General features: G+C 36.8%; 1 protein-coding gene across 6 annotated transcripts in view; it reads right to left on the bottom strand.

Moving 5' to 3' along the window:
• Positions 1-20980, bottom strand: part of USP47 (ubiquitin specific peptidase 47) — a 66968-nt gene extending 45988 nt beyond the window's left edge. The window contains exons 1-8 of one of the 6 annotated variants that reach the window (XM_039340307.1): positions 20682-20980; positions 11651-11710; positions 5753-5956; positions 4512-4625; positions 3686-3824; positions 2781-2877; positions 1568-1713; positions 730-809 (exon numbers count right to left, since the gene is read on the bottom strand). In XM_039340307.1, coding sequence (XP_039196241.1) covers positions 730-809; positions 1568-1713; positions 2781-2877; positions 3686-3824; positions 4512-4625; positions 5753-5956; positions 11651-11710; positions 20682-20720 — 879 coding nt within the window. In that variant the 5' untranslated portion in view covers positions 20721-20980. Of the gene's footprint in view, positions 1-729; positions 810-1567; positions 1714-2780; positions 2878-3685; positions 3825-4511; positions 4626-5752; positions 5957-11650; positions 11711-20681 lie in introns of those variants that run through there. The other 5 variants (XM_039340305.1, XM_039340310.1, XM_039340309.1 and 2 more) reach the window with 5 other exon arrangements.
• Between the last annotated feature and the right edge of the window lie 3519 nt (positions 20981-24499).

The raw sequence follows: 24499 nt of genomic DNA, 5'->3' as shown, positions 1-24499 counted from the left end.
AGTGCTGAATAGCATAGACTACCAGAGTTTTCTGTGAGCAATATCACAACTGAATTGAATTGCCCATTAGTGCTCAACTGATGTTATCAATTGTTTCCTCCAGCAACAATGCTTGCTTTCACATTAAGTATTGAGATTTCACATCTGAAAACTGATGGTAGTGGAGGGGGGAGGTCTCTATAGGCATATATATACAGAAGCACTATGAGACCCATAGGAACAAGTCTGGAAGTAGCAAGTTGCAGCTTTTGGCAAAAACACAAAAAAAGGAATAACAAAGTTCTTTTTATATATTTTTATATCTTTTTTACAAGATAGACTGAATTTCAAAGGCTGTGAGGGAAAAAAAGACAACCTCAAAAGAATTAGGATGGCTCCTGAGTAAAGGAGATTTTACCAGGAGACTTCAACTTGAAGAAAGGAAGTAAGATACAAGTTCCAGAAGGATCACATAACTCTTCCTTTCCCGTGATGGAAAGAGACTACAATCCACTTAAAGATGCCTCTCAGAGTATTATATTGCAAAACAATGACACTTCATATAAAATGTATACAAAATTAATTCCTCAAATTTCAACAGTTCTGGATAAACAATGCACAATTTTTCCATTTCACCTCAATGTTTAAAACTAGCCTTTAAATCTAGGATTAGTATAGCACTGTTTTATTAACTATTCTAATTATTTGTTATTTCTTGTGATCTCAAGAACAAACCCAAAAATATTATACCTGCTCCGTTTGTTTCCATTTTTGTTCCAAAGCATCAAACATGACTCTACAGAGTTCCTGCACATCGTGCTGCTGCCATGCTATTGTAAAACAAAAGTGACCTTATTTAATTAATACAAGCATACATCCCATCACAGCAATTTGTTAGCCCAGTTACAAAAGCACATTATGCTAAATTTATTTTACTGCTGAAAATTCTCTACCTATGTCATTTGGCTGACCTCAAAATTATTTTCAAACATTATTTTTTTAAAAAACAACAGCGATTCACAACTATAGTTTAACATCTTTGTCACGATGTTAAGCAAACTAAATAATAGAACCAAGAAATTAGGCCATCAACTCTGCTTAATGCAGGAAAACATACTAAACCATCCTCAAGAAATGTCTTCCAACCTGCTTGCAGAAAGTAAAAGTCCACCATTTATTCTTGGACAACTCTTACTGTTGTCAAGTAATCTTTTCTAATATTAAACTATAAATTATCTTCCTATACTTTTATTATTCTGTTATTGTAAACTGAGAATTTTGGCTAATAGTTTGTAATAATAATTTATTAAATTTGGTCGATTCTCAACAGCTATGTAAATAAGGGTAAATGCACAAGCCAGTTTTAAGCTATTGATACTTTTTGAATGCTATTAATCAGAGGTTTTTGAGATATGACAGTATAATAGATATGTGGCTTTTTTCTTACTCCAGTTATACAGGAATGCTAATATATGACCAAGTAGGAATCATTCATATCCTGACCAAGTACATAACTAATAATCAGAACTGTCAGTCAATATATGTCCTAATATAATTATAATTTAACCAAGTATTTGGTTATCATTACCCTCACTACTATCCCATCCAAAGCTTCGTGTAACATCTGTAGTTTCAATTGCTCTCTTTTTGCTGGTCTGCAATAAAACAAACAATCTTTGAAGCTGATAAGGGATGCTTGTTACTGGATCTTCCTCAGAGTCTTCAAATTCCCATCTATTAAAAAAATACAAACATTAGTACCAACAGAAAAAAAGAAATTATTTTAGAGCATCCTGTTGAAAATGAAATGTTCCTAACATTCATTTGTAGTAAAAAACAATATCTGAAAGGAAAGTTGATATGGAAATATTTCTTCAAGATACAATTTGAAAAAAGCTAAAGACCAAATATATGATCTTTATAGCCCAATATTAAAACTTTTTAAAAGAGATAATCCCCATTCCATACTCAGAACATTTTCTAGTATAAATATTATGAGATGCCATCATTCATCAAATCATACTGCATTCTTAAGAGATATTCTTGCAAAAGTTAACACTACCTACATTCCCAAAGGTGCTTTTTCAAAAGGCAGCTGGACTTTGTTTTTGAAAAAAGCACTTTTAGGACAACCATGAGCTGGATGACTGAGAATCTCCATAGACATACCTCCATTCCTACATTCCAAAATATAGCTACATAATCACATAGTGGATAACAAATAAGAACCTACTCCAATTTTAACTGAACTATAAAATACAGGAAATATTTACAATAGGACTGTAGTAAGTCCTTTAAAATCCTTTTATAACAACAAGATTTTAGTTTTTATAATTATTTGTTATGAACTATTTTTATTATTTCTCTGCAATTTTAAACTCTACTATGAATCCACATTTAAGTTTAAGGGGAAAAAAAGACTGCAAAGGAAATCTCCCTATAAATCACTGCATCTGTCCTACAACTAATGACATATCAAATAGTTTTACAGGTATGTTCCAGGAAATCCTTGCCTTGAAAATTAATGATGATTATTATGTCATACTCTGCTTTAAAGAGTATGGATTAAGTCCAGAAGTGTGTGTGTGTGTGTGTGTGTGTGTGTGTGTGTGTGTGTGTGTGTGTATGTATGTATGTGGAGCTATTCTCAACAATAATTAACATTAGAACACTGAATAGATTACAAATACCTATGTAGGTAGGAAAATATTTTGTAACTGCAATAGTCTCTCAGGTGTTTAGTAAGACTTTCATAATTCAAGAAAAGGCAATAACAAAATTAATCAAATCCATCTACTTACCTATATAATGCATTTCTAAATTCAGGAGTCATGTAAAGAGTTTGTAGAAGACTGTTCAAATAACAGGTCATTGCCTGATTTACTAGACCCACATATCCTAAAAAATAGTATAACGTTAGTAATAATGCTCATCTTAAAAAGCAATAACACTAAGACTTAAGAAGAATTAACATTGCATTATTGGGCATATTGATTATTATTTCTATTGCAAATTTTCAAAATCAAAATTTTTGCTATTAATAACTACTCAGAACAACAATACTTTAAAGCTTTATTGGATATTCAAAAAACACATTTCTTCAGAATTCTGAAACATATAAGCAAAACCATGGCTTAAACAGGACATCTGAATAAACTACAGTGCTGGATTAGGATATTAAACACTTTGTAATTTAGCACAGTATGATGTGTCACTTCAATGCTAATTAATTATTTATCTTTACTTATCTTTACAACTTAGAAAAAATACTAGATACTAGCAAATTTCATTTCCTTCTAGTATGATTGCATTTTAAAGAGTATTAGTTATTAGAATCTAATTATTAGATTCACAACAGTAAAGGTGAACTGCGTAGGGGAGTATGAAAATGGATTTCTTCTAAGTAAGGACTATTACCCCATTAGTTAAAGATTACTTGTAACAATCTGTAGGAAGAAAAAATAAACCACAACCGTGTCTAGGAGTTATTTTGTCTCCTTACACATCTGCAACTATAGTTGACAGCAATTATAGTTCCACCAGTTATGCAACCCTTATTTCTCATTCAAAACCTTACACGAACAGTGGGATTTACAACTCGTTTTGCCTATACTTAAATTTTTTTAAGATAGTATCATAAGTTGTTTTAAAATAGTATTATAATATTGCTATATCCAGTGGAAAAGGACAAAAGACATCTCCATACCTGTTTCTGATTTGTTCAGAATTGACGAATAGGAGTAATTCTGACTGACGTAATCATTGGAACAGCCAACTGAACCTTCTCTTGGTAGAGGACCTATAAATCTATCAGGATTGTGGTCATCTGATCCACCAGGCTCCTCCTAAAACATTGGACACATCTATTAATGTATCTCCAAGTTTACAGTTAACTAATGAAAAATAGCTTATTAAAGAAAGTCCATGGTCTCACAAGACATTTCACAATAGTAATCCCATCCTTGGTATTACAGGTAGTTTCACAAAAGACACAAAAAAGGAAATGAGTTACAGAAGCAGATGGGGAGCTGAATGTAGATTGAATTTAAGAGTAAGAATTGCAAGAAGTGCATATACTAGTTTTGCTATCTATAGAACTCCAAACACATGAGATAAAAAAGTTTGGTATTTTTTTTAACAGAGCGATTAAGCTTAAGATTTCAAGAGGCAAAACAAGTACCAGGAGAGTGCCAACAGAATTGCATGTTCTTGGTCTAGCTCTAAAATGCATTATATAGCCAAAGTGTGCACAACACTGCAATTCTTGAACATCCTGACCCTGGAAACTCCTGTTTCAAGGTCAGAACAAGCAGCTCCTATTTAACGAGCTCAGTCTGAAGACACATAATGCTGTTCCAACTGTATTAGAAATGTCTGCTTTGTAGTGCATGTTTGAGAACGAGACCAGTTTTGTTTCTTAGAAAGGATTTACTTACTGGCTATGAAAATCGAAGATAAACATTAGAACACTCAGAACAAAAACCAATCTTAACATGGTAAGACATAGAAGGAGCAAATGAATATATCATTACCACTACTACTTGAGGTTGTTCTCCATCTTTATCTGTCAAATGCAGAAAATTCTTTTTCCCAGGCTCAAAACCAGCATCAACAACAGATTTATCACTCGAAGGATCCAATGGTGTCTACAGTAAATAAAATAAAATTGTTTATTTCATAGAATTGTGATTATACATTTTCCAAATTCAGATATTAGAAGAATAGCTGCATATTTCCTTTAACTCTATAGAAGTAATATAAATATACTGAAATATCACTGTCAATTAACAAATTTTCTTTATCTTAAGCATAAATGAGACAGATAACACAATATTTTCCGTACTTCTCAAGATTCTGCCAAAAATTAATAACAATTTAAACATTTATTACAATATATGCTTGCCTGTCATTTAATTTAGAATGATTATTTAATAAAGCTCCCAATGACCTAAATGGTAACATACTGGGACTTAAATACTAAAAATAAAGTTCACAGGTATTGAAAGTGCAGTATAACTAGGGCCTTTAAAGAGAAGGTAAAAGAATAAAACTACAGGTCAGAGCATTTAACTCATCAATTTCCTAATTATTTTATGCTTTAAATACGAACATTAATTTGATCTTATTAAAAATAGAAAAATAAAAATGAATAGAATAGAATAAATAAATCTTTATTCCATTCTTATCAGTTCATAAAAGATGTTACAGGTATTACATCATAGATAGACTGACTCAGGGTATGGAACAGGTAAATTTAAGAAGATAATTGGCAGAAACCCATTTTAAAAGATAGATATTTTCAGTAGAGTTTACCAACTATTTTCTATGTCTTGATTTAAAAAATGCTTTCTAACAAAAAGCACTACTTGTTCTTTCAAGCAAAACTACTACAGGATTATAAAACTTTAGTTGTGTTTATACCCACATTAATGCAAAGCATTATATTTTTAAGATATCAGAAAAAATTGGGGCAGATGTTGTCATCTTCAGAAAACAATTAAGTCAGAAAATAAAAATGAATTAAAGAAATAATTTAAAATAAATATTTTATCTGTTATCTTTTGTGCTATGATTTTATGAAAAAATGGCATTAAAATCTTTTCCTACATCACTTCCAACCACAGAAAACAAAAGGCAATCTTGAACAAAAAAGGATTATTAAGGGAAAACAAAGTAATATGAGAAATACCATGAAAATGAACAAAATATTGTACATCAGCCATTTAAAAGTATTCTCCCCAAACGTCTAAAAGTAATAGATTTTTATTTTTACCGTATTAGCAACACTGACTCCATTTTCCCAAATTAAATCAAAGGTTCCATTAACATAGCCCACTTTGGAGGCTATATCTTCAAATAGTTTTTTTACTGGTGTGGAAGCTGGCAAATTCAATGTGATGCGCTCATTCACTGTCTTAGCATTAGTAGTATCTTGTACTATACAAAGCACTCTAAGTTCATCAGCAGCGCTTTCAATCTGAAATGAAAGGGACAAATAGATAACAAAAGTATGTTCTATTTTAGAAAATCATTTCTCTTAACTATGCAATTTCAGTTTTTAACACAGATGGAACACTTCAATTTAAGAAATCTAAACAAAATAATATGAATGATTTTCAAAAACAGAAGGACATCAACAGGTTCCCTTGAATGCAGCTATTCGGTCCTAGTTGTCCTTGTTAAAAACTATATCATCCAAGCTCTACAGCTTCAATCAGAATATCTGTTAACCAATTTTATATCATCAATTCTTATAAAACCAAAATTTTGTACTGATTATATTCAAAGTCAGTTAGGAAATGTTGACTGGAACAGTATGCAGCTGCTTCAATGCTTACTAAATATAGACACTATTACATAGAATCTGCATAGCTTATACTATCAAACCAAATCTAGATTCAAATGAAAATGAATTCTTCTTTAATGTAGTTTTTTCCGCACACAAAATTATTATAGGGGAAGCCCATACAAATATATTAAGAAGACACAAGTCAGAAATCAATGCTGAACAAACCACAAAGTCATGCCTGCTGGCAGGAAGACTGAAGCATAAACTCAGTTCATGACTATGACATATTCAAATGTAGCACAGATATTCTATATTAAAACTCCATGCTGGATTAAGTTTCTACCGTATATGCCGGCGTATTAGGCGACCCGGCGTATAAGACGACCCCCGTCTTTATCGCCGAGCCGCATTCCTAGAACGTCGTCTTATACGCCGGAAACTGATGTGGCCTTGGTACTTTGCAATAAATAAATGGGTTTGGGATTGCGGTTCGGGCACTCGGTCTCTAAAAGGTTCACCATCACTGCTCTCTATTAATAGTATTATACTAAGAATGAATTAGAGCAGGGATGTCAAACTCACAACGTCGCGTGTCGCGACGTATCGCGACTTTTTGTCCATTGCCGGCAATTGGGTGGATGCAGTTTCGGCATGACGCATCCTGCCCATAGGCCGGCAGTTTGACGCCCCTGACTTAGAGCTTTAACTTATTACCTGGCCTTTTAACAATCTATTATTTTTGCAAACAAAAGCCTAAAGTCTTTTTTAATAAGAAAACACACTGATTTTGGTTGCTATACATATATTTGTTATCACGTTATAAATGAGAAAATTATATGAAGTACTCAAAATACTGTAAATGATACAGATTGTTAAGAAGGTGTTTAGTCTGCAGGTGATTAATCAACCTAACTCTGGGGTGACACATTGTTTCAGAAAGTAAGCTTGTTTCTAGGTCTCCATTCCATCTATCTCCCAAAGAGTGGGGACATGACTGTATTAGGCAGGCACATTCTATATGGGTATATGTCTCAAAAATATCCAAGATTCAAATCATAACCCTAACCCTAACCCTGCAAACAAAGTGGCAGCCATAAAGTTGCTGAAATAATATAACATGGCTCTAATAGGTCTCATCTTCAAGCAGGCCGTTGCATTTTGTACCACATGAAGTTTTTGAGATGTCTTCAAAGGCAGATCATGTAGAAGGAATTGCAAGAATGCAACCAACAGATAACAAGAGCCTAAATGAATATACCTAATTCATCCCATTCCAAGAGTAGTGCAGTTAGCACTACTCACAACTTTTTTTCCATTGTTGGCAATGGGGTGGGCGCGTTTTGGCATGATGCATCCGGTCCGTGGGCCAGTAGTTTGACACCCCTAACCTACATTTTGATACCTTACATATGCCAAGATTCCATAAGTTTCATACAGAGGTCAATATAAGGGAGGGGGTGGAACTAGGAACTCACCACAATGAAATGGCCAATGATTTCATCTCTCATTCCCCTTACCCCCTGCTCAGTGACCAAGGTGACCAACTCTTCAGAACAGCACTTCTAAATCCTAACCAATACTGACAACTCAGAAGGAGATTACCAATTTTCTACCCATGCCCAAATCTTAAATCTTGAATGGATCCAAGTACTTTGCATCTATGTCATTCTGAAGAAAGCGAATCACTTTCTTTGACATCTATTCTAAAAAGGAAAGATCAGGCAAAAGTTGTTCAAGATGGCTGGGTGGAATGAGTCTCTTAAGAAAGGAGTATACCACTGCCTCTTTGAAGAGAGTTCCATTTGAGAGACATTCATCATATCTTTAATCCCAAATCTTAAATCTTGAATGGATCCAAGTACTTTGCATCTATGTCATTCTGAAGAAAGCGAATCACTTTCTTTGACATCTATTCTAAAAAGGAAAGATCAGGCAGAAGTTGTTCAAGATGGCTGGGTGGAATGAGTCTCTTAAGAAAGGAGTATACCACTGCCTCTTTGAAGAGAGTTCCATTTGAGAGACATTCATCATATCTTTAATCCCAAATCTTAAATCTTGAATGGATCCAAGTACTTTGCATCTATGTCATTCTGAAGAAAGCGAATCACTTTCTTTGACATCTATTCTAAAAAGGAAAGATCAGGCAGAAGTTGTTCAAGATGGCTGGGTGGAATGAGTCTCTTAAGAAAGGAGTATACCACTGCCTCTTTGAAGAGAGTTCCATTTGAGAGACATTCATCATATCTTTAATCCATCTTCTTGTGTTCTCTTTGGTTGAGCTAATAGGGGCAAGAATCTAACTCACTCAAGGTAGAGTATTCCGTTTCATCAAAACCCAGGTTGTTTTGAATAAAGCTGCTGGACAGTAGTCTACAGATGTAATAGGATTGAGTAATAACAATGTTATTCTGTCCTAACCACAATCATGTAAGGCATAGATCTGGATTTATTTCATGTTCATTGCATTTGTTCTTTGTTCTGTGGCAGTGTTTCTCAACCTTGACAATTTAAAGGCATGTGGACTTCAACTCCCAGAATTCCACAGCTAGCATTGCTGGCTGTGGAATTCTGGGAGTTGAAGTCCATATGCCTTAAAATTGTCAAGGTTGAGAAACACTGTTCTGTGGTAACATCATTCTAGGCGTTTATTTTGTTGTTTCATATCTCGGAGCTCCCCATCCTATCAAGGAGAAAGATCAAGATCAATAAAAGCCAAAATCTGATGAACCATTTGAAAATAGAACAGAACAGAACAGAACAGAACAGAATAGTGATGGAGCGAGGTTGACTAGGTACATAATCAAGCTGTCCACTAATTCACTGGGAAGTTCCCTAAGCCAGGGCTTTTCAACCTTTTCACCCATTGTACCACTTTTAGGATATGGCAATATCCGAGTACCACCAGCCGCCTAACAAGGTGTCAGAAATTTGATGACAAAAAAAAGAAAGGAAAAAAGTGATAAAGTACAGGTAGTCCTCAATTTATAACAGTTCACTTAGTGACTGTTCGAAGTTACAATGGCACTGAAAAAAGTGCCCCCTCAAGCCACAGCCGAGCAAGACGCCTGCCTGCCCACCCGGCGGCGCTCTTCCTCCTGTCTAAGGTTTCCATTGTTGTGAGCATTTCTGCTGAGGATTGGCAGCGGGGGTGGGGTGAGGGTATTTGGTTTTTATTCTCCCTGTCTGCTGGGTGGTTGCAGCAGGTTTTGGTCACTTCATATGACCCTGGGACACTGTGACCATCATAAATATGAATCAGTTGCCAAGCATCTGAATGTAAATCACAAGACCCTGGAGATGCTGCAACATTCCAGCTGATTGGCACGTCTTCTGGGCTCAGCAGAAGCACCAGGATCAGCGCCGAGCTCCAGCTGGAGACTGGCGCTGATTCTGGCGCTTCCGCTGAGCCCTGACAGCCCTGCAGCTCCAGCCATCTCTCGCTCAGACTTGTGCGGTGCTGCCAACGGTTCAGCTCATTCCCCTCCCCCACTACCACTTTTTTAGGATGTTCACATACCATCTGCCAGGTGCCAATGTACCACAGGTGGTACCCATACCACTGTTTGAAAAGCCCTGCCCTAAGCCTTCTCTGAAAATCAGAAGAATTTATAAGGAGGACCACCTTAAAGGTGCTTTTTTTCTTGCAGAGAGGAATGGTGCCTACAATAAAAAATGCTATTTGTCAATAACTTAATATAGTATGAGAAACTAATTATTAAAAATCCAAACAGAAAACTAGAAAATGAGAAACCCAAAGGCAAGACATCATATTTTTAGATTCTACAGAACTAAGCAAGTGTACTTCTAAGTAAGTCAAATAATGTATCTTCACATTTAGGCTGGGCTTAGAAATGAAAAAAATTAACTGAGACTTAATATCACTATGTCCTTTCTAAAAAAAGTAACATATCATCTAGAAAAAAGCCATTTTGCCCAAAATTGCATGTTGTTTTATAGTTATTAAGTAAGACATTACAAAGTTCTCTCTGAGAATCTAATAATGCTATTAATGTAATTAGATTATCAAAATGGTCACTTTGAAAACGAAGATAATTATACATACAGAGACTTGCTTCACTTTGAAAAAAATAGTACTCTCCTAGGCCCCTTTCTGTTTCGTTCTTTCTGATTAGGAACGAACTGATGAATGATGAATTACACAAAGACAAGAGGGAATTAAAAATTAAAACACATATTTATTAAAAATTGATCATATGGATTACCGTAAATGCCGGCGTATAAGGTGACTTCCGCGAGCGCTGAAATCGGCGCCAAAGACGGGGGTCGTCTTATACGCCGAGTCGTCTTATACGCCGGAAATACTGGTAGTTTCCGGCGTATAAGACGACATTCTAGGAATGCGGCCCGGCTATAAAGACGGGGGTCGTCTTATACGCCGGGTCGCCTTGTACGCCGGCATTTACGGTACCTTTCAGAATGGGTAATTTCAGGATTGTGTTCATCCTCATACTTCATTTTTTCTAATTTGAAATACTATGCAATGACATATTAAAACTATTAACCCTGCAGTAAAAGCATCTCATTACATAGTCTTTGTTTAGTGACTGTTCAGTTATGACAGTGATGAAAAAGTAACTTTATAACTATTCCACATATTTACAACTTCCAAAAAGCAGAGAAAAATTGAAATGAGACCATAAGCACAGCTGCAATTTCACTTAGCAAACGCTTCGCTTAATGAGATAATTGCTATTCCAAATTGTGGTTGTTAAATGAGGACTATCTGTAAAATAGTCCAATCATTAAAAAATAGCACAGAAGACATTGAAGAAGCTAATAAGAGAATTGCTATTTTATTTTAAAAAATATATTATGTCTATTCTATTGGTAGAAAAGTCCTGCACCAAACAGAAAGAGCAAAAGTATTTGTATACTGAAATATAAATATAAGCACTCTAACCTTTGGAAAAAGTAGAAATAAAACACACAAGGTACTTTTGTCAACTATTTCATACTTCACATTTGCCAGTAACTAAAATACAACTTAATATAAAAAACAAAGTAAGCTGTTTTGACTAGAATTCCAAAAACAGTATTAGAGCAATACCTTTACTAAATGAATTAAAAAATGATAATTTTTAAATTATCCAGAATACCTTAAGTTAGTACAGGTTTTGAAACAATAACTTTTGAAGTTGAAATCATGCAAATTATCATTTATTAGAAGTTTCAAAACCATGCTTTTGATTTTTGTAGATATTAAAATGAAAGCTTAGAGTTTCATATAATAGATGCCAAATCATCTTCCACAATGTATTAAAAATTAGTACTCTAATGCATTTGCAAACCATTTTATTCGTGCAGTGCTAATTACATGCTATCCAAACTGAACTGTTTTAAACATTCACTTCAACTAACTACCTGGGAAAATTTCTTCTTCATTTCATCAAATATATTCTGTCTGCATCTCCAAAGCATCTCCTAAGATATATAAACACAAAATAGTATGATTATGGTATCAAATATTTACCTAAAAATTCACCTTTTAAAAAAACTAATGTAAGTCAATGTAAAATTCATTTTCTCACACAAATGAACATTTAATATCAAAAAAAGGGAGAAGAATGGTTTAATTCTACAAAAAAGTTCAGGTAGTCCTCAATTTACGATTACAACTGAGCCCAAAATTTTGATGGTTAAGCAAGACATTTGTTAAGTGAGTTTTGTCCCATTTTATGACCTTTCTTGCCAGTTGAATCACTGCAGTTGTTAAATTAGTAACATGGTTGTTAAGTGAATCTGACTTTCCCACTGACTTTGCTATTCAGCAAGTTGCAAAAGGTGGTCACATGACGCCGGAACACTGCAACCGTCACAAATATAAGTCAGTTGCCAAGCGTCTGAATTTTGTTCACGGGACCATGGGAATGCTGCAATGGTCATAAGTGTGAAAAATGGTCCTAAGTCACTTTTTTCAGTGCTGTTGAAACTTTGAACTGTTGGAAGTCGAGGACTACCTATATATGGGCGTTTAATATAGGACTAAAAAGCTAAAGATATAGAAAATTTACCAAAGTTGATATACTAAAATAAGTGAAGAAACTGGAATACCACTTGAAATACTAAACCTCCTAAAATACTTTTGTGTATCTCCAAAATGGGTCAGGAAAAGCCCAAAACATACTAGCAACCCCAGTATTCTATACATTTGAAAGAGTTTGGACAGCTTTCTCAACAGTACAGGCAGTTCTTGCTTGGAAGTAGCAATTCATTCATTTTTTTACCATCATCGTAACTGCATGATCACTAAACAAGCCAACTGCTTCAGCAGACCGTCTGGAATAACCTTAAGCCCCCTCTGAAACCCAACCAGATCCACTAGTTGTCTGGTATGGACTAATATAAATAAAAGGTCACTCCAGCCTCTGTATAAGGAGGGGTGAGTGACACCAGAGAACTACAAGTTCAGAACTGTGGTTTGACTATGACAGGGGAGAAACCAGCATCTCCCCAATTCTGAACAACTTGGCGCTATTCAGGCAGAAATAAAAGGTCACATACATGACTATTATTATATATTAGCCATGTATGACTTGCTATAGGCCCATGAACTTTCAAGTCCATTCCTGAAGAAGGCAAATTGAAGTCCTTCAAGACCATAAATTAGAGAAACTCTACCACTAATCTGGAGTCAAGGAACCTAGAACTAAGGAGAAACTTCCTGACAGTTAGAATAATTAACCAATGGAACAACCTGCCTCCAGAAGCGGTGAATGCTCCAACACTGGAAGTTTTTAAGAAGAGACTGGACAGCCATTTGTCCTGCCTGAGCAGGGTTTCCTGCTTGAGCAGGGGGTTGGACTAGATGACCTCCAAGGTCCCTTCCAACTTTACTATTATTATTATATTATTAAGGAAATCAGAAAGGAATATTGCCACACAGCAAGGAAACTGGCAGAATAGCAATAATCCCAACTGAATCCTAGAGCCCAACCTAATAGGGTCTCACATCCAGTAATCTATTGGATAGTGCCACTGAATGTCTCTCAATTATTGTGGATGACCATTGCCACTGCACCACCTCTATCCTGCAGTCTCAGCTGATGCCACACTCCAAACTCAACAGGGCATATCTCAGAAAGGGTAACCTTCCATTTTGGTCCTATTTTGATTTCAATGATATATACCAGGTCAGCTCTTTCATTCATAGATCAAGTCATGGATAAGGGTGGCCTTATAGACAAATCTAAGATTCAGCAACAGCAATCAACAACTTAAGAGTTTTGGAGATCTGCCAAACGGGGCTTGGGAATGAGAGTGGGTGTATGTTGGAAGGCACCTAGGAACAATATTCTTGTAGCACAGTCCTCAACAGCAGCCCACCCCATATCCTATCATATTTCCCCTTGCTTATCACTAGATGTTATAGCCCACACTTACCCCTCCAGAAACTTTCCCCTCAGTCCCTGCCCAATTTGGTCCATGGCCAGGCCATCTGCACCTTACACAACCAATAATTAACCATAGGACCTTACTCTTAGAAAGTCATATCAATTAATATTTGCAAACTGGGTGTAAATTTCTCTTCTTAGAAAATTCTAAAAGTTATGCCTAAATTTGACAACCCTTCTTCAGTTAAATGTCTTCACTCAAGAAATACATACTGAGGACTGCCACCAATCCTCTCTAATGCCAACAAGAAGGAATTAGTACCATGCAAAGTAGACCCCCTGCTCAAAATCAAATAATAACTGAGCTAGTGACTTCACATCACCTACAAAGCCTTCAGTTTGCCCCGATATCAGATGAATCTCCTGAAGCACTCTTGGAAAATTCTAACATCCTTACCTCTCCACCAGCATCTAACTCATAGTAACAATGCGCCCTTGAAGCAAAAATAGCACTACTCAAGCCATGGTTTAATGACTGTGTTAATGCCAAAAACCTCTTGTTAACATTACAGGTGTATGTATCCAATATTAAGTTGACAACTGCAGTGGACCTCCTCCAGCAGAAGAGATACTACAAGCAACTTCTGGCATATAACAAAAAAGAAGCCAATAAAAAATAACTGGACCCAATTCATTTTGGCATGTCACATCAAGCTTCCAAAGAAATGGCCATTCTATAGAGGACTGTCACATACCCCATGGGACCTGAAAGGCATATTTTCAGAAATTCTACATGGCATCTCTGTTGGAAGTAGACATCCTAGCCAAACTAAGAAAATCTGCCAATATGCGCACCAGCGACAATGACAGAGATCAAGAATTCTGATGCGTAACTAAGACTAGAGAAGGTCTTAGAAGATTTAATCTCTTCAAAATCCATTAAAAACAACTTGGGCTTCTATTCCCCACTCTGGCTTCACTTTTTACCTGCATTGACATCTATAGCTGAATCCCCAAGGATTAGAGACTTTTGATCATTTCTCTCTATATAAAAAAAGGGAAAAGGATGATGCTGCTAGTTATAAATGGATCAGCCTCTTCAACACAATCAGCAAAGTCTATGCAAAACACATACAATGAAAATTCCAAGATTGGTTGGGACAGGAAAATATAGTTATAGAAAAGCAAGCCAGCTTTAGGGAAGACCAATCCACTATTTATTACTGCCTAGTATTCCTACATCTACTTGAAAAATATCCTCCTGCAATACCTCTCTTCATGCTGCCTTCACGAACTTCAAAGTAGCTTTTGTTTTTGTATTTTGAGCTAAATTATGGGAAAAACTGGAGGTAATCTTCAATGCCTGATGTTTATTATATCTAATATATATGTTATATAAAGGGACCTCATTGCAATTAGAACTGAGAAAGGCATCAAGCAAGGCTGCATATTGGTCCCACTGTTATTCAATTTCTATATTAACTTCACTGTTATTCAATTTCTATATTAACACAACTTTCACTCTCCAAAACTTGCTGGAAGACACTCTGTTCTACTTTATGTAGACGATGATCTGCCATCCTTAAATTTCTCAAAACATATACCTGCAGCATTCATATCATTTGACGCCAAGCCAACTGGATAGCTTCTTTATGGCCTCTTCACCAATTTTGCACTATTAGAGCTTGTTCAATCCAAATTTCTAAGACTGGCTCTTCAAATCCAAAAAGGGGTCTATAATGGCCACTCTGAGACTAGAGATAGACCTCATCAAAGTAGAGGATAGTGTGTGGTGTACTCTTATCTGATAACCCAGGTGTTCTACAAAGCATGGGATGTTATCAGGCCAAAGCACTCATTAAACAGTTCAAAGCAGTAGAGAGCACCGATTTGATATAGACAAGTTCCTACCTTTATTGCCAGTGAATCCAACAGATACTTTGCCTCCCTTATGACATATTTAACTAAACTCGAAGTATTTAACCACACAAAATCAGATCTTTACCCTGGCATGATGCCATGTCCTCCCTTCAGCTATCCTTGAAGGCCAATACAGGAAGATTTCCTACCCAAAGAGATGATGTCTGTATGACTGGACACACAGAAATAACAAATCACATGCTTCTCCAGGGTCTATTTTATAAACATTCATACTAGCCTCATTTCACCATTACTGCATAAATGCATAGGATGCAAAGAACAATTCTACACCTCCCTGGTGCTTTCAGATACAAACCCTGCTACAATATATGGTAGTTACTAGTTATATCAAAGTGTCTTTTTCTTTATAGTGGTATTTCTTTTGCTACCTCAGGATTAGTTAAACTTCAAAAAGAAATCAATAATTTGTTTTCAATCATGTTGTGAAACAGGTATTCAAAGTTTAATACATGGACTCTGAACGAATGCTTAAGAATTAATTACACATGAATATATTAAATAAAAGCATTCTTGGTTGTTATGAAGCTTTTACCATGTTTCTTAAGCAATCATTAAAGGGAGAAAGTAAAGCATCACACTCCATGTTTTTCCTGTCACTATCATTATTCAAATATGGAATAGTGTAAGCTCTGCTGAATTTAAAAATATTTTTTATAATTTGGCTATGAATTTATAATTCATAAATTCTGATGTTATTTCTCAATAAACATACATGGGATTAATTTTAAAGCAGGATTACCTCAAATTAAGAAAACCAGAACGATAACATTATGAAACATTATAAAGTATTTCTTTCTTTATATTATTTATAGATATAAGTAACTGATTTCTTCAAAATCTATGATTTGGGAAAATTACTATTTCCTGTTTTCTCCAGAATCCCTTTCCCAAAAAAGGGAAAGCATTTGAAATCCTCATGGCTCATGCTGTTTAAATTGATAGTCTAAATGCTATCTTTTATAACTAGAAGCACAATGATCACAGCCAGACTCTACCATTAATCATTCCAGCCTAGGCTAGTTATCTATAATTACTGCCAAACAATCCCTTTACTCCTTGGACACCAAGTAATGCTTAACTATTATTCGTTTCTCTCTCATTCAGTATATATCTGTGATCTATGTATGTCTCTAGATAATCATTACATATTATTAAGGTTTTAAACTTTATAGGCAGAGCTGTCCATTACTTTTAAAACTAAAAGTGCAGCCAAAATAATGTCCTCGCTATCATTTAGTACAGCATTACCCAAGTTGGGCACTTTCCAGATGGGTGGACTTCAATTCTCTGAAGTCCCCGGCTAGCACGGTCACTGCTGAAAATTCTAGAAACTGAAGTGCATACACCTGGAATGAATCATAGTTGGAGAAGATTGATTTAATACCAATGTGTTGAATTAAGGTATAGACCAGTGGTTCTCAACCTGTGGGTTGGGACCCCATTTGGGGTCGAACGACCATTTCACGGGGGTCGCCAAACAATGCAGTCCGCCATTTTTTCCCCCTTTTCCTTAGCTGTGCTACTCCCTTTTATTCTATTGGATTTTGAAAGCCAATAGAATAGACTCTCTTGAATAGAGTCTAATTCTATTGGCTTTCAAAAGCCAATAGGAATTGTCCAGGCTGTCTCTGCCCTGCTGAGCCCACCAAAAGTCCCATTCTGCAAACGGTGCTGCATCAGTTGAGTAGTCCTCGACTTACGACCGGTTGAGTAGTCCTCGACTTACGACCGGTTGGGGGGTCGCGGCATTAAAAAGGTTGAGAACCACTGGTATAGACCGAAATATGCTGAATAATGCTGGCTAGAGTTTAAGAAATACACAATACTACAACATCAAGATAAACAAGATGTAACAATATTATAGTGCATATGGTGGAACAACAGGAAACTACTGTTTACAGAAACAGCTACTTTATGTGCTTTTTATGAAACGTCTTTACATTAATGCCATAAAACAGATGTATTTTACTAAATACATTAATAAGTTTGGAATCAGAATTCCAGTAATGAACTGTAATTATACGTTGTGTCATCATCTAAATATTAAATATCCCCCCATTCTCTCTGGTATCAAAATAAATATGACACTATATTTACAGTAAAATTCACTTACTATATTAAGCTGTCACACATCTATAAGTTGCTTCAATATCAAAACCTAATATAAGATTTCTGCATATTTGACCCAATATGTTACCATGCAAGGGTATTGACAGTAGTTCTGTATACTTAACCTACATTTTCTTTTAAAGTGGCAACATATTTAGTCTGATGTACAAGTGACCTCTACAGATGATTACGCTATTTTTTTCTTTGAAATGTGCTTATGGGAACCAGGACTTATGAATAACAAAATGTATTTATCTAATTTCTACACCATACATCTCACCTAAGTGACCTGGGCAGTTTACAAATAAAAAAGATTAAATCAGGATATCAGCTTTCCTGAGAATTATTACATTGCTTATAATCTGATTATTTTTCTATATGATAAAGTTGGAGAGGGAATGTAAACTGAGACTCAGTTTGATGTAGTGGTTAAGGTGCTGTTTTAGGAACTAGGGGATTATGAGCTCTAGGCCTCCCTTTGGCCTTCTGGGTGACTTTGGGTCAATCATTATCTCTCAGCCCAACACACTTCATAGAAAATAGGAGGCAAGTAATTTAGATATGTTTGTCACTCTGAAATGATCAAATATATTGTATATCAAAAAGATAAAAATCTAATAATAATGTTGTTCACCACGTTGTGTTCAATTCTTCGCAACTCCATGGACCATAGCATTCCAGGTTTCCTTGTCCTCCACTGTTTCCCAGAGTTTGCCCAAATTCATGTTCATTGTCTCAATGACACTATCCAACCATCTCTTAATAAATATTACATGTCTAGATAAGATAACCTTTGTCATTTTTTTACTGTAAGCACAACAGCACACATCAAGAATGAAATTTAATTGCCTGCTCTCACATACATGAGACACACCTAAACATACTATACACAACGTATGTATAGACCCACACCCCTACATATACATAACAAATAAATATTAAATACTGACCATCTTGAATATATAATGGAAGGAAGAAGCGTGAGAGTTCACAAAATTAATGCTGTATGGAATGAAAGTATGGCTGAATCTGGATGTTCTGCTATGTTCTGCTTTATCAAACTGATAAAGTTTCAGAGCACAACACATCAGATTTAATTATGGTTGAAAAGTAGAAAGTGTGGATAATACCAAAGGATGTAGAATAGAGGAGAGAGAATTGGAGAAGATCACAATGTATCAAGATCTGAAAAATCAAAGTTGAAAGATTATGGCATAAATTGGCAGTGGTGGTTCTAGTGGTTATCAGGAACTGGGTGCCATATCAAAAAGCCTGGACAACACTTAGAAAATCTGTGCATTGAGAAAATTTCCATTTTTTCAATTACAAAAGGTCACATTGCTTGGAACTGCATATATGTTACGCCAGTACCTTATGACATTTTAGGTTCCTGGGAAGAATTCAAAGTGAATTCGAAGCCAACACTGGCTAAAGAACTGGCACCTGTGATTTCACATTGTTGCGTATAATAATATTTGTCTTCTCAAATGAACTTTCAATCACAAGGGACAAATATGAGATCCAGCAAGCCAGGGGTGTCAAACTGCTGGCCCGCGGGCTGGACACGTCCTGATGAAACCGTGCCCACCCCATTGCCGGCAATGGGGAAAAAGTTCCGATATGTTGCACAACATCATGAGTTTGACATGTCTGCACTAAGCCTAATTCCAACTCAGGGAACTAAGCACACATTCTATAGGCCACTGAAGAAATCACAGTATCCTTTACTATTCATAGTAATTCTATGGCGGACAAGTTGAATAGATAAGATCCCTTCAAAAGATAAAATCTGACAGCTACAGTTTTATGTGGAACACTGATGTGGTTGCTGCTGCTTCTACTACTACTACAGTTTTGTTGTTACGGTCTATCTATCAAGTCTGATTCCCAGTGACTGCAGGAACAAGTCCATGCAGTTTTTCTGGCAACATTATCAGAAATGGCTTGCCAGTATCTTTTTCCTAGGGCTGAAAGAGATAGTCTAGCTTAAAGACATCTAGTCAGCTTCTGTGCCTAAAGCAGGATGAAAACTCAAGGCTTCCATGGTCTCTCAATCCACCCCCTTAACCACTAGACCAATCTGACTCCAATACTATTTACATCATTGAATTGTCAATAAAACTATCAGGGATAAAATCAATAACCTTGATAATGATACTCACAAAAATAAGTGCAATTTATAAGCTTAAAGCTCACTTTAACTGATGTGGTATCAATTGCAAGAATATAAACATATATTTTTTAAAAATACAAAAACTATCCACTGTAATTCACATCCTTTAGTTCTTAAACTAACTGAAAAAGAAGCTCCCCTTTCCAACAGGCCTTCAACTGTTATCCACACCTGCAAAACACCTGCAAACACCAAGAGAGCAAGCCCGTGGCTTTGTTTTTTTGGAGTTCTCATTAACCATAATTGCCTTCAACTCTTCCAAGGATGCTTTTCTATCTCTTTGGGGTGAACGCAAAGCCAGCAAACGATTCTCCGTTTTAACTGCTCTTTCTCATCAAAGCTGCCCTTGAGGAGAAAAACGGAAAGTCTCCCAAAGGTCTTTCCTTACCTCCCTAGCCGGAATGACAACCCCTAATCTCTGTCTGCTCACCCAAGGGGTTCCCTTCTTCCCCTAAACCCTCCGGCCTGCCGCCTCTTGCGATAATGTTCTCTCAAGCGTCCTTTTTCCAGCGCCTGCCGCAGGGCCTCTCCAAGCGGCTAGGCCTTTCCTAAGATGCCGCTCGCTGGAACCTAGCCGCTTCTCTCCGCCCGACTGCCAGGCTTCGCAGCGAGTCCGTCTCCACCACTCGCCAGCTCGCTTGTGGCGAGGGGATTCTCAGCCAAGCCGCCTGGCACTCCTTTACCTAACCCCCCCCCCCCAAAACAGGCCTTCCCTGCGCGCCTCTTCGCCCTCCGCCCGGCTTCTCCTGCGCGGCAGAGGCGTCGCTTGGCCTCTCCCTCTTTGCCGCCCGCAAGCGCGCTGCCTGTCCCGAAGAAGCGTGCGCGAAGGAGCGCTCACCTCTTTAGGGACCAGCTGGTTGTCTTCGCTGGGCACCATGGCCAGTGGCGCAGCAGCCTAGGGCCGGCGGGGGAATCGGGCGGCGAGTCGTCGTCAGCAAGAGGAGCCTCCGGAGGAAGAGAAGGAGGTGGAGGAGGGAGAAGGCGGCGAAGGGTGTCGCGGGAGACTCATCCTCATGTTCCTCCCTCCGCTTGTCTCTTTCTAACCGCCGTCCTTCCCCTGCCTGGCCCCTACCCTTCCACTTAGCGAAGGCACCCTCCCCCTCGCCGTCTGCGCCAATCAATGGCAAAATGGCCGACGACAGCTTTCTCGCGAGAAGTCGCCGGAGTCGTTTCTCCCGGCGGTCCCGGTTCTGCCTCTCGCGACCTGTTTCTCCCCCCTCTTCCCCCCCCCCGCGTGGTAGCGGAGGCTCCGAACCGTTCCTGCTTATCCGGAGTGCAGCTAGTTCCGCTGCCGTGGGTGACGGGGCGGCGCTCTCTCTCTGGAAAAACACGGGCAAGTTAGCCTCGCTTGCTAATTAAATAAACAGGATGACGTCTAGCCCTCTCAGGCGAACAAGCGTAGTCTTATTTATTTATTGAAGTTTATTTCCCTCTCACGTTAGGATACCTACCAACGCTTCCATGTCTCACTGCCTTCAAAGAAAAGCACTATGCAGGTCTTCAATGTGTTGCAAGTTACAATTAGGGAGCTAAATTATATCTGTACACACACGCGCGCGCACAAACGCACACATTTTTCAAGTGCAAGTAATGGGAGACCGCTTTATTTAGCATTAACTCTTTAAATGAAATTATACATGTTACTCTTCTTACACGTTACTCTTCTAACACGTTACTAAAAGTAAAGTCTGGTCCTTTTAAAAACATAATTGAGATAATGTTGGTGGGTTGCCATACAGAAAATGTCTTGCAAGTTTTAGCAGACTTGTATTTGTTTAATCACGTCGTTATTTCGCCTTTAGTTCAGACCTGCCAAAAAGGTAAGGGAGCCTTCTCACAGACAGCCTGCAGCTAGTTGCCTTCTTTCTTTTTTATAAATGGGCTATATAACATGCCAAATCATAATAATTTGTCCAGTCTTGATTGTATGATCCCAACAATTGTGAATCACTGTTTATAGTTTCACATGTTGTGCAAGCCAGCTAATACAGATTTCTATTGTATAAAACTATTAAGCACACTGTGTTTTTATTTGTTACCCTCTTGTTGTGGCAAATTGTCGGAAATAAAAAAAAAACGCAAAGTTATATACAACAAAGGGAGCCAAGCTACATTTTAACCATTTTACATATATTAAGATGTGCATATTTCTGAGGATTACATACACTTACATGAATGGATATAATGAATGGATGCATGTTTTTATATTTGCTGTTCTTCTATATATATTTGCTGTTCTTCTGTTTATAGTAAATACTTTATAAAGTATATAACGTATTAGGATTGCCCAAAAATCATGGCTTCTCTTTCAAAGGATGAGTAGAAGGAATTTCTTGTTTCAGCAGCAATTACAGGAAACTAATAGATGTATCACAGTGAAGAGTAGCCATCACAAATAAGACCAAGGTTGAAATTTTGGTACTGTACTTAAAATGAAAAGGATAGAGAAGAGTTTCAAAAGGATTTTTCAACACTAGGGAATTATCATTACAATCAAAGGTGTCAGTCAAATTAACTTGAAATTAAATCAATAGGTTTTAAACCGATTTTGTGGCTCCAGAAAGCAATTTACGATTTGGCAATTGTAAGCAGTACAGAAAAGCAGACTATCTATCTATCTATCTATCTATCTATCTATCTATCTATCTATCTATCTATCTATCTATCTATCTATCTATTTATTTTTGAGACTTATATACCGCTTTAAGTGCAAGCACTCTCTAAGCGGTGTACACCAGTAAGCAATGTATATATATATTTACATTGCCCCCAACAATCTGCGTCCTCATTTTACCTACCTCGGAAGGATGGAAGGCTGAGTCAACCTTGAGCCAGTGAGATTTGAACCGCTGACCTGCTGAACACAGTCAGCTGAAGTGGCCTGCAGTACTGCACTCTAACTGATTGTGTTTGCATATTTTTAGGTTAAAAATGAGTAAGAAGGGAGCCAATAAAACTTTACAAAATAATTCATGATACCAAGAAAATTAACAGGGTTCTGCAATGTGACTGAAATTAGGGAAATTCAGGTCAGGTAGAAGTACTTTAAAACAACAAAATCATTCATGCTGGATTAGATATTCCTTTTGATTTAATCTAGATCACGTGTGTGTGCATCTTAAAAAAAAAGAATGATTTGTTTCTACATACAAAATTAAGACTTACTGTATATTCTTTAAATATTTCTTCTCAACTGCAAACAGTACTACATAGCGCTCATTGATTATATCTTCTCTTGGACTTAAATTGATCAGGCATTCTTGTCATAGAAGTCAATCAATAATTGATTCTGTATAATGCATTACAAAAAGGTATAAATTTCTTTCTTTGTAACTGAATGATGCATCACAAAGTGTGAACTTTCTTAGTACTTAGTTCATAAACAATAAAGGTCCTTGTTTTTCAAGTCTAATAAGAGAAAGCTCAAGTAATTGGAGAAGGGAAGGGTGAATATAATCCCTCAGACAAGAGTACATAGAACAAACAGAGAAGATTCAGTTGTTTTTGATCCATAGAGTGGAATATTTCCCTTTAGGCAGAGTTGTTGAAGCCAAATTCCTCTACAGTGCTTTAGTCAGAATAAAAATCAAGAGGCCTACAAACAAAAGAGCTAGTGGTGAGTAGCAAAGCTGATGCTAGTGTTTTGAGCCCATCTAGACAGATATAATTTCTATAATTTTACCTGTGTGTTTAGACAGCTCAGTCTCACGTTATCCCTCATATTCACAAACACATGCACATATATTCCCCTTAGAAATGTTCTGGGCACGGCCATCAATACAAAAAACATCTGGAGTGGATCTTTGCAAGATCGATGGAGCATTGGGGATACATTGACTGTTTTCTTCTTCTTCTTCTTCTTCTTCTTCTTCTTCTTCTTCTTCTTCTTCTTCTTCTTCTTCTTCGTCTTCTTCTTCTTCTTCTTCTTCTTCTTCTTCTTCTTCTTCTTCTTCTTCTTCTTCTTCTTCTTCTTCTTCTTCTTCTTCTTCTTCTTCTTCATCCATTATCGGACGTTGGCGATCCAGAAAAGTGCTGCTGAGTTTTGTCCAAACCAATCCCTTAGATTTTGAAGCCACAATGTACTTGTGGAAATCTTTTTCATCACCTGCTTTATTTATTTATTAATCACATTTATATGGCTTCCCATTTCACAAAAAGCAACTCTGTGTGGCCTACAACAATTTTGAGAGTCCATGATCACATGGGTGCATTTCACTGAAAGGCAAGGGTTAGGGTTATATATACCAACTATAATACTTCTTTTTTCACAAAGTTTGTCTTTATAGATGCTCAGATTATATGATGGAGCATATAAATCAGCCTATTAAATATATGGGACTCAATTCATGTTAATTATTATTATTTATTAAATATATGTGCTGACCAACTCCCAGTGATTCTGGGATATTGTAGACCCTATTTTGTTTCATGGTATTGTATTAGAAAGGGCCTCATGCCAACTATTTGGGTGGTGGTAATACTGTTGCTGATTAGTATTGTCATTAACTCCCTGTACCTGTATAAGGTGATAATTGTTGAATGAATTGGTGGGGATGTTCAGATGGGTGGCAAGATGTTAATTTATATCTAACGTTCACACAGTAGGAAAGGAGACGTTCATACAATTGGTCATCTTACAACATTGCCATACACGGG

The sequence above is a fragment of the Crotalus tigris genome, unplaced genomic scaffold (genome assembly GCF_016545835.1).
Source record: "Crotalus tigris isolate CLP2741 ecotype Arizona unplaced genomic scaffold, ASM1654583v1 scf7180000017744.3724543626:3957646, whole genome shotgun sequence".
NCBI lineage: Eukaryota > Metazoa > Chordata > Lepidosauria > Squamata > Viperidae > Crotalus > Crotalus tigris.
The sequence above is the reverse complement of the archived record's forward strand: the minus strand, read 5'-3'. Positions and strand labels throughout refer to the sequence as shown.